The sequence below is a fragment of the Lupinus angustifolius genome, chromosome LG06, assembly GCF_001865875.1.
Source record: "Lupinus angustifolius cultivar Tanjil chromosome LG06, LupAngTanjil_v1.0, whole genome shotgun sequence".
NCBI lineage: Eukaryota > Viridiplantae > Streptophyta > Magnoliopsida > Fabales > Fabaceae > Lupinus > Lupinus angustifolius.
Genome location: NC_032014.1, coordinates 22,813,871 through 22,825,402, shown reverse-complemented (window position 1 = coordinate 22,825,402; position 11,532 = coordinate 22,813,871). Strand labels below are relative to the sequence as shown.

The 11,532-nt window shown below is 29.8% G+C and overlaps 1 protein-coding gene across 1 annotated transcript; it reads left to right on the top strand.

Moving 5' to 3' along the window:
* On the top strand, positions 7,151–11,510 carry LOC109350251 (sodium-coupled neutral amino acid transporter 4-like). Its single transcript, XM_019591449.1, has 5 exons — positions 7,151–7,624; positions 8,689–8,841; positions 8,946–9,149; positions 10,090–10,555; positions 11,304–11,510. The coding sequence occupies exons 1-5, from the start codon at positions 7,192–7,194 to the stop codon at positions 11,428–11,430; spliced, it is 1,383 nt and encodes a 460-aa protein (XP_019446994.1). The 5' UTR covers positions 7,151–7,191; the 3' UTR covers positions 11,431–11,510.

Below are 11,532 nucleotides of genomic sequence, written 5' to 3'. Positions count from 1 at the left end.
AAATTAAATATTTGTTGGTTATATTTAAAAAATAACTCGTATTTAAACTCGAGTCGAACCAATCTTTATTGAGTAATCTTTATTGAGTTGAACTCTGATTTGATTTGGTTCGGCTTGTTTTCAGCCCTACTCACTAATATAAATAATCCAAATGAATGGCTGATGAATATATGTGTATAAGTTTTTAGGGTGAAAATGTATAAATTTTATACTCTAATAGTGACACATGGATAAAGCAGATTATATTGAGTGACATTGTAAGATATCAAATATGCTCCAAGCTGAAAGGCACACATCTCATCTTTAGAAATGTATATTTTATCTCCTAATACTTGTGTGATGAGGGCCCAATGTGAGTTAGGGATGGCAAAAAACCCGTACCCATGGGTACCCGCAGGTAAAACCCATTCGGGCACGGGTACGAGTCACAAACTGGTATCCGCAGGTATTATAAACGGGTTTTTAAAAATATTTATAGTTCATACAGGCGGGTATGGGTATTATGGTATCCGTGTCCGCGGGTATTAATATATTATATTTAATTAAAATAAAAAGTACATACATTCATTACACTATGTATATTTTTTCTTTTACTTTGTTTACATATTTTATTGAGTTTGGTGGTGAAACACCATACAATATTATTACATGTGTAGAATACATATGTTTTACAAAGAAAATATATATTTTTTGTTAAGGAAATAAGAACAAAAAATCACACAAATAGAAAACACCAATAAATTTAGTATTTTTGTCAAATATTCAATCAAAAGGTAAAAAAATAATTAAGTTTTATCTCATTTGAAACATAATAGAAGTAAAAAATTAAAAATTCATTTATAATATAGAAAACCTGCGGATACCCAGAAATATCCGCAAAGACCCGCACACGGGTATGCGTACAGGTACTGGCGAGTATGGGTAATGTTCTCTTATTTTGAAACGGGTAGCGGGTAGCTACTACTCGTGCCCATCCGTACTCATTGTCATCCCTGGGGTGAGTGGCAAGTGGGCATCATAGAGTCAATAATTGGGAGTATGAAAGTTTTATATATTATTATTAGGTCATCCATCCTTCATTTTTAATTATCATTGACTCTTGAATAAAATATATAAATAAATAATGGATAATATAATGATTATATATAAATATTTATATTATCAGTACATAAATATTAGACTCTTGCGAGTAAGTTTCTAAGTTCTTAATATTGGAAAGTAGAGGTTACTTGCTCATTCCCATGTAATAGTCTAAATTAGGATAGTTTGTAGACAGACTTATATAAAATTAAAAATAATTATATATAAATGTATATAAATTATATACAAAATACAATCTTATATCATTGTCATATTTTTAGAATGACATTGCATTAAAAATAAAAAAGAACATAACCAACCCAAACTATTTAACATTATATATTTTTTATATCTAATAACAAATCAAACATCTAACACTTAATAACTACAAATATAAGCTCATCTAATATAAACACTGATTTATTATATGAGTGAGGATTTACTTACTCCACATTTTAGCCATTAATTCTATAAGCATCTAATAATTTAGATTTATTCACTAATTCAAACTATTTGATTTCTCTAGAATTGATAGTTATGATGAAAAAACTTACTCTCGAAATAAATGAATCTCTCCCCTTATTAGATATTATCCACGTTTTTTGTAGTTGAATGGAGTGCTAAATAATGCCACAAGACAAATAAACAAATAATCCCACATGTGCATGTTTGGTTTGGATTCCTTTTTGCTTTTGTTGGCTTATAAACATTATTATTTTATAAATTTGGAAGCTTGTTTGGGTAAATAGTTTAATTCATAAAAATATTTATAAATAAAAAAATATTAAAACAAATGAGTTAATTTTTTTCTGTTTATAATCTCACATTCTCAAATTTAAATAGAAATCATGTACCAACTACCGTCGTTCAAGTGATATATGCTTGATTTCTCTTAAGCAATGTCTCAGGTTCGAGTCTTATGGATGAAAAAATGTTTACTGAGAGAGTTAGCCTCACATACTTGTAAATGTTCCTGACTCGAACATGATTGTCTCCAGTGTGAAAATACATGTAAGAAACAAAAAAAAATAGAAATCACGTGCATTGAACCATCCTCTTGTAATATTACATATTATAATATCATACTTTATAATCAAAATTTAAAAAACTATTTAAAACATTCTCAACCTCTACTCCATATTCATTATGTCCATGCGTTCCACGACCCTAATAATTTATTAGGTGGTTGTGTAAAAGCTGAATAACTCGGAGTTATGTTTTGTTTAATTGAATAACTTTAATTATCTTTAATCCATCTTGTTTTTAATTAATTATTCGAACTATGTCTTAGGTGATTTGGACATGTGAATGAAAATAATGGAAATCATCATAAGAAGAGTATATTAAATGGAGGATAATTCGATTTTTAGAAGAAGAGGGGATAAAAAATTATAAGCAAAATGGTTAAGAAAAACCTATAAATCAATATTTTGTCAACAAACATGATTTATAATCTTATGAGCAACATTTGTTGAGAGAGACAAGCACGAATCCAAAAAAAATTAATTCCTTATCCAAAAAGGTGAATAAATATTTGTGATAGTACAGAAAAAAAAAGTTTTGTTGTTGCTATATTTATCATAATATTATATCATCATTCCATTATAATTGATATAAAATTAAAATAAAAGTCTAACATGAAAATTTGAGATTGTTCAAGTCATGAATTAATAATTGAGCACATAAAGAAAACTTAACTCATGTTACTCATCAATAGTATTTTTTTTCAAATCTTATTTTAAAAGTTATACATAAATAAATTAATTTTACAAACAATAAATACTCATTTTTATTCAAACTAATAGTTGATATTTTTCTTATAAGTTAGAGTCTGTCACATTTTCACACCTAATAAAATTTAGAGTCAATATTCATTTAGTCCCTCATATTTTTTGACTTTATCAGTTTAATTATTCAAAAAAGAAAAGACCTAAAATAGTCTCCAAAAATTTCAAATGTGAGTAAAATTAATAATTTTTAGGGTCAAATTAGTTCCTACCAAGTATTGTAAAACATGCAAAAAAAAATACTAATTTGACCCACATTTGAAATTTTTGGGGACTATTTTAGGTATTTTCTTTTTTAAATGACTAAACTAATAATGTCAAAAAATATGAGAGACCAAAATGAGTATTTACACTAAAATTTAAAGACAACAAAGATTGTAAGGTGGCTTAACCCTGAGTCATCTGTTATTCCACTTTTTGTATCATCACCTCTGATTGGTTGAAAAAAATTTATTTAAGTTAAAATTGTGATTATTTATATTTTTCTAGCTAATCATATTTCTTTAATATACAGAGTAGCACAAAGGAGTGAGACAGAAGATTCGGTTTAACCTTTATAGTCTCTTTTCTTGCCATCACATTTTCTTATTTTCGTCATAATCTTATCTTCAGATACATACTTGATCTTATCTTTAGATACATACTTCTATTTCTTTTGAATGTTTGTATTTATTTAATAATATATAATGTTCTATTTCTTCGTCCACAGAATTTTTTTATTTTATAAATTGAATGATGCACTAATTTAATTTTCCATACTCCAATTATTTAATACTTTGTTGATTTGTGTAACCAATAAAAAAAATTAATAACCACAGAAATCTATTATCTTATTATTAATGAAATGAGATGATATTTTTTTTAAATAGATATTTTCATATTGTGACATATGTGCTTATGATCAGTATGATGAAACTCGGTTTATACTGATTTGCCTAACCGATTCAATTGTAAATCAAGCATTTGAGTAGTCCAACTTTCTAACCTAACTGGTTTTATATCAAATCAGATTGACTCAATTCGATTAAACATAAAATCGGTGACTCAGATGATGAGATCAATTGGACTGACTGAGAGAATCAAAAAATATTTTTATAAAATTAATAACCGAAACAATGTCATTTTGAGATGGAAAAACAAATAGTTTTAACTTATAGTTATGTAATAAATTAGGTAACTAGTTTTATGATTAATTATTTTTTTTCGGTGTACTTATGATTACTTACTTATGTACGAATTAGATAACTAGTTTTATTATAGAAAAATATTTATTTATCTATGATTATTTAGATTTTGGTTGATTTTTATATTAGTTTTAAAGTATAGTTTTTTAATTTTTATCATCACATGTAATTTTAGTATAATTTTTTAACTTTTAATCCTTCATATAAAGGCTAAAAAATATTAAAATAGATGACAATATAAAGAACATTATTAATATTTAAAAACAACATGAATCAAAAATAGATAAAAGTTATCGGTTAGAAAATCGACAAAATAAATAGTATATAAAGCATATAATAAACAATCCAATGAAAGGTCAATTCAAAAAATATGAAAGTGCTTTGAAATTTAATGGATAATGAGAAATACAAAAAAGAGAATCATCATAAAAGACATGCCACTTTTTGCTTATTTTCTAATAAATAAATGTTGAATTCATAATCTAGGCGCATTACCAAACATAATGCATTGCAACTTTAAGCTTATTTTTTAGAAAATAAATAAAAATTATAAACTTTTATGTATACTATCACATATATTTTTATTATAAATTTTTTAAATAATGTATAACAAATGCTAAAAATATATATTAAAATAAAATATAATATAAAAACCAATATCAATATTAAAAAAACGACATGACACACAAATAAAAAGAAGTTGGTAAACTTCTATTTATTTATAGAGTAAATTACAGAAAATAATACGAGATTATTTTTCTTATGTTATGATTATTTTGCTTATTTTTTTACATATTTTTATATTTATCATTATATATTATTTTACTCAAAGACATGTATTTTTTTAAATATACATCTTTTATATCGTCATAATATTTTGTAACTTTTATTACTTCATTACAAATGCTAAAAAATAAAAATAAAAATTAATATCAATATTTAAAAACAACATAACACATATTTATAATATGGAGTTTGGTGAAAGAGTAAATGAGAATGAGGATAACCTTGAAATTAAGAATAAAATGAGAATTGACATTTTAATAGAAAAATAAGTCAACTTTGAAATAAACAACTCATAGTGGAGGAGCTTCCATTTTTTGCTTATTTCCCAAAAAATAAGCCGAATTTATAATCAGAATAGATTATCAAATATGCTTATACTGTAACTTTAAGCTTATTTTTTCAAAAAATAAGCAAAACTACAAACTTTAATCTATACCAATCATGCACTAATAAATCTTTTTCTATAATTACTCTAACAAATCCCTTTCAAAATTACTCTATTTAATAATGATGATTCATAATTAATAGATAATGAATAAAAGTTAAAAGTGTCTTATGTGCCTTCTAATATTATGAAAATAAAAAGTTATTTACACCTCACATTTAACCATTTACACTCCATATATTATCTAAAATTCTAAAATACCCCTCAACCTAAAAAATACATAAAAACATAAAAATCATAGTATCTTGTTACACATCCCTACAAAAGTATATAAATAAGTAAAAGTAAATTTTTTGATCTTTTGTGTGAAACTAGTCGATGATAAATACATTTTCCGTAAATATTCATATGGACATATATTTAGAATATTAGAAGAAAATTTACATATTCATGTACACTCAAATGGATGTAATGAATGTTATAAAACTCGATTAGAATCGACTGATCCCACATGTTCAACTTAAATCAGTAACTCAGATGGTATGATCCATTGGACTAACCGAGTCTATCAATTTTTTTTTAAAACAATTGAAAAGATGTTGTTTTGAGATGATAAAAATCAAATATTTTTAATTTATTTATAGTTATATTTGTCATTTATTAACTATTGTTATAACAAGAAAAATTGTTATTTAATTGAATTTTAAACTTGTTATGCGTTTTTTGTTGTAATTAAAGTATAACACATATATTATTTGATAATATTTTCAACTTATTTGTAACATTTTATAAAATAAAAAATTGTTTGTTTATTAGAAAGACAAACACAACATTATTGTAATTAGAGGTTCTGCAATCAGTTTAAATCGACTTTTAGGCAACAAAAAATCATCCAATTCGAAGATATGATAACATCCGGTCTGATTTGGTTAATTTATATTAATCAGTTTCAAAAATTATATATAGTTTTAGATTGTTTTGGATCGATTTTTATAAAAAATATACACTTTCCTTCAAAAACTTCACATAAAACAGATTGACAATGTACATACACTTCAAAACTTGTAAAATATCTAAAATAATAAGTCTAATACATTTTTAAAAATATCAATATAAATATAACACAACCAATAAGAATGCATTATTTTGCCTAGATTGGATTTTTAAGATTTCGATTTTTTTGAATCGATTTTCAGTTTTATTTTTAGACCACTCAATCCCTTTGGTTGTCATTCATACCACAACAAAAGAGGAGAATGATTCATGCCAGTTGTTGATATTTTTATTTTATTATTTTATTGTTATTCTTAATGATATACTATACATTAACAGACAAATATAATTATTACCATTAAAAATATCTACACATAAAAAATTCATATAGTCAACAATACTACATTTTTTATCATTACAATAATTGATGAATCAATGAAAGTATTAATACTGTTATCAAGAAGACGTTGGTTTAATAATATAAGGTCCTGTTAGATCATCCTAAGACGACTAAAACGATAATTGTTCGATTCTCGAAAGCGACACTTGTTAGGAGTTACAATCACACATCCCGAATAGATTAGTTGTTCACCAAAAAAAACAAGGAGATATCTTTTGTAGTACAAAAAAATATTAGTAATAATTTCATATATACAACTGTTTACACCCAACTTAAGTTACACTAATTACACTTAATCTCGGTCACTCATTTTCTTAGATCCAACGGATCAAATGAGTGAGTACAATAAATTAGTTATGATTTCTCCTTTTCTCTGCCATCACTTATTGCACTCATCGATTCGGTCGGTTCTATCCAAAAAAATGAAGGACTGAGATCATCGAATGTAATCGGTACAACTTAACTTTGATGTAAACGAATATCTCCTATATATATATATATATCATTGATCTTAATCAATGAGTTCCAGAAAATATCAGAATGTAAACATATAATATATGAGAGAAAAGCATAATCATGAATAGCAGAAGTTACACCATGACAATGGAAGATAACAAAACTCACAACAATCCAAAACAACTGAAAGATGAAGAATCTCCATTACTTCTTCATGGTTCATCTAATATCAATAACAATGTTGCAGAAGCATCATCATCATTCACTGGCTCAGTGTTCAACTTATCAACTACTGTTATTGGTGCTGGAATCATGGCTTTGCCTGCAGCTATGAAAGTTCTTGGTCTCCCTATTGGAATTGGTGCTATTATCTTTCTTGCTTTCCTTACTAACACTTCATTGGAGATTCTGATGAGGTTTAGTAGAGTTGGTAAAGCTGGAACTTATGGTGAGGTTATGGGCTATGCTTTTGGAAGAATTGGAAAATTGGTGCTTCAAATTTCTGTTCTTGTTAACAATTTTGGGATTCTTGTTGTCTACATGATCATAATTGGTAATATATCTATATATATATATATGTATGTATATGTATGTATGCTCTCTTTATTGATATTCTATATTTGGTCTTATGTGGAATCTGCTTACTAATAAGGCGTTGGTCTAGTGGTGTAAGACTATGTTAGATCCCAGAAAGACTAAAAGGTCGAGAGTTCATTTCCTGCCTTGGAGCGGCATTTGTTGGGAGAGACAACCATACAGCCCAAAAGGGATTAGTTTCTTAGCTAAAAAGGTGAAGGGATACCATTGATAGTACTAAAAAATATAAGTGGAATCTGACTATTGCAAATACATAAGGTTGATAGTTTCCTAGTATGTGGTATGGATAAGGAGTAGTGGGCTCATGTATGTATATGTTTTGTCGTATTTTATGTTATTATTACAAGACTTGATTTATAGCGAACCTGGTACATAGTATGGTAGGGCGAATTTAGTATGCGATACATAGGTTAAATGAGAGAATTGCATAAATCTGTGATTATGGCAAGGTTAGGTTCCTACTATAGATCCACCATATTTGGTTCAACCCAGTGTATCAAATTGTGGACCGCATCACGTGATGCGGTCGCAATATTGCGGTGGCCGCCGCAATCGCAGCACATTGCAATTGCGGTGTGATATTGACTCACAGTAATGTGACCGCAACATGCCGCAACGCAACCGCATCAGACCGCATTTGGACCGCATCGGGCTGCAACGCAACCGCATCGGGCCGTATCAGACCGCATCGATGTCAAAAATATGTTTTTACTCACAAAGTAATTCACACTGCAACAGCCACAATCCGCATCGCAATGACTACAATCGCAGTAACCGAAACTGCGACTATAACCGCAATTTAAAACACTTTCCACCCTGCCTTGATACTGCTAATAGCAGGAGCTTTATAGTCATTGCAGAATTAATCTTGGTGTTGCAACTAATCAAAAGTTGGTTCTGATTTTGAGTATCCATGTGTCAAATCTTGAATCAAATTTTCCGAATAATTTGTCATGCTTAATAAAAACAATGAATGAATTGAATGCTTTTCTTATTTACTTTGTAATTGATTTCCTCCAGGTGATGTTCTATCTGGAACATCTTCAAATGGAACTCATCATTTTGGTGTTCTTGAAGGATGGTTCGGTGAATGCTGGTGGACCGGGCGAACTTTCGTTCTTCTGATGACAACCCTTTTAGTATTTGCTCCTTTAGGATTCTTTAAAAGGATAGGTATGATATTGTAAAAGATCATCATGTTACATAAGGGTAGCATTTGATAAATGAGTTATTATTGTAAGTGAAGAAATAACATTGTATCTTTTCTATGCTTGCAGATTCATTGAGATATACTTCTGCTATAGCAGTGGCTCTTGCAATTGTTTTTCTAGTTATAACTGCAGGAATCACATTTGTTAAGTTCTTTAATGGAAGTATATTGAGTCCTAGATTATTTCCTAACATTACTGGCATTGCATCTATATGGAATCTCTTCACAGCAGTTCCAGTTCTTGTCACAGCATTTGTTTGCCATTACAATTGTAAGATATCTGAATTTACTCTTGTTGAGGGGTACCAAATTTCAAAGTAAACTATGCATGTTAAGCTTCTAAGTTTTATTTGAAAGGAGCACAAAAAATGGTAATTTGTGTTGATGTGAGGCTAATCTGATATTTGTATTTTAGAGAAGAGTTAGAGGACGAGTTTGGCGCAATGGTAAAGTCACGAGTTCAAGTCCTGGAAACAACCTCTCCACTTGTGGGGGTAAGGCTGTGCATTGTGCATCTACCATGTCCAGACCCCATTAAGTGAGAGTCTCGTGCAGTCGGCAGCGTTTTGTTAGAGAAGATTTCGGAGGGGTAGGGGGGAGTTTACTTTTTCAGGCTGTCAAGAATCATTACCATGGATATTATCAAATGCTGTTACCTTAAGTAGTGAGAGTAGTAAGTAGGACTCGAACCCTTAACCTCCTTATCACTTCATTCCTTAAACCCTCTATCTTAACCATCTGACCACCTTATAACTCCCAAGAATAATAGACCACTACTCTGTCAAAGAGATCTATATCTATGTGTATTTATTTCTACTGAGATAAATCATTAAGTGTGAGCTATATATCTATTAACATAGGAGTACATATTTCTTTTGAAGTCAGTGTAGGAAAATCTTTTCATGAATCAATGATATATCTTGGTCTAGTTAGTATATCTGAGACAGCATCTTCAGCATAGCCTTGGCGTAAGTCTCTCTTTGTTTCGGAAAGTTTTCGGACAATTATAAGCTGACAAAGGAAAACATGAGCAACTTTACCATAGAGTTCCATTCACTCCTAACACTTTGAATAGTTAAGAGTTACAGATTCTTTCAACACCTTTTATACTGTAATGATATTATGAAATATTTTTCAGGTATTCTAACAATAACGGTTAGCCGTTATAGGCCGTAGTAGAATACTTTCAAACCGATTTCTGTCTTTTGTAGTGCATATGATAAGCAACGAGCTAGGAGACACATCCCTGATACAACCAGTCGTGCGCGTATCGCTGGTTCTGTGCTCGAGTATCTATATTCTTACAGCCTTGTTTGGACTACTCCTATTTGGTGAGTCGACTCTTGATGATGTTCTAGCCAACTTCGATACTGATCTTGGAATCCCTTACAGCAGTTTGCTCAATGACATTGTTCGAATCAGCTACGCCGTCCATCTCATGCTTGTTTTCCCAGTTATCTTCTTCTCGCTCCGCTTCAACTTCAATGATCTGTTCTTCCCTTCAGCTAGCTCATCGGATTTAGATAAACGCGTGTTTGTCTTGATCACGACCGGACTCGTTTCATTGCTGTATGTGGCTGCAAATTTTGTACCTAGCATCTGGATTGCTTTCCAATTCACTGGAGCAACTGCAACTGTTTGCCTCGGGTTTGTTTTCCCGGCTGCCATTGCTCTAAGGTATGCTTTCTTACTTTATCATTAGCAGCAATCACATTATGTTCATTGCATTTTGGTAATTTCATCATATAGTGAATCTATAGGAGTGGTTAACTAGATATATATAGATATAGATATGGCATTGTTTTAGTAAAAGCTTGAATACTAACATGCAAGTGGTTAAGTATAATCAACTACCAGGCTTAAAAATTTTGTTGGTACTAAGAAGAATATCCTTTTGCATTTTGGTAAAGAACTAATCCATTTCAGGGTGGGTGGCTACCCCTCCCAATAAGTGTCGCTCCCAGGAATCGAACCCCTAACTTTTTTATTGTTCTGGGAATCTAGCAGAAGCTTACACCACTAGACCAACGCCTTGTTGGTTATGCTGGCTTGAAATGTTGTAGTGTAGAGTTGTTGTTCTTATTTGTTACACTTTACAATTATTAATCTATGCTGGATTTCTCTTTTCTGGTACTACTAAGGATATAGTCCATCACCCTATGGGTAAAGAACTAATATCTTTCGGAGTGCGTGGTTGTCCATACCAACAAGTATCACTCCTAAGAATTGGACTATTGACCTTTTGGTCGTTCTGGGATCTGACAGGGCCTTACACGACTAGACTAACGTCTTGTTGGTAATCTATGCTGGATTTCTACGAGAAGCTTAAGTTGATCTTGGAATTAAATTCCAGTGACAAACAAAGCTTTTACTACTAATATTTGATTTGGTTTAAACTTCTAAGCTTTTTTTTTGTGTGTCTCAGGGATCCTCATGGCATTGCAACAAAGAATGACAAGATTATATCCATTGTCATGATTTTTCTGGCTGTGTTCTCAAATGTTGTAGCTATATACAGTAATATTGATTCCTTGTTCAGAAAAGCAAGTTGATCCCATCTCAAAATGGTGCCTATATTGGCATCAACTTATGAAAGCTCTCAACTTTGGTCCCAAAATCATTTACATGTACAATGGGTAAAAATTTGATTATGT

Coding starts and splice junctions, on each gene's coding strand:
- LOC109350251 (XM_019591449.1), top strand. CDS start 7,192: ATGAATAGCAGAAGTTACACCATGACAATGGAAGATAACAAAACTCAC. Junction 8,842..8,945: donor AGGATTCTTTAAAAGGATAG/GTATGATATTGT, acceptor CTATGCTTGCAG/ATTCATTGAGATATACTTCT. Junction 10,556..11,303: donor CCGGCTGCCATTGCTCTAAG/GTATGCTTTCTT, acceptor TGTGTGTCTCAG/GGATCCTCATGGCATTGCAA.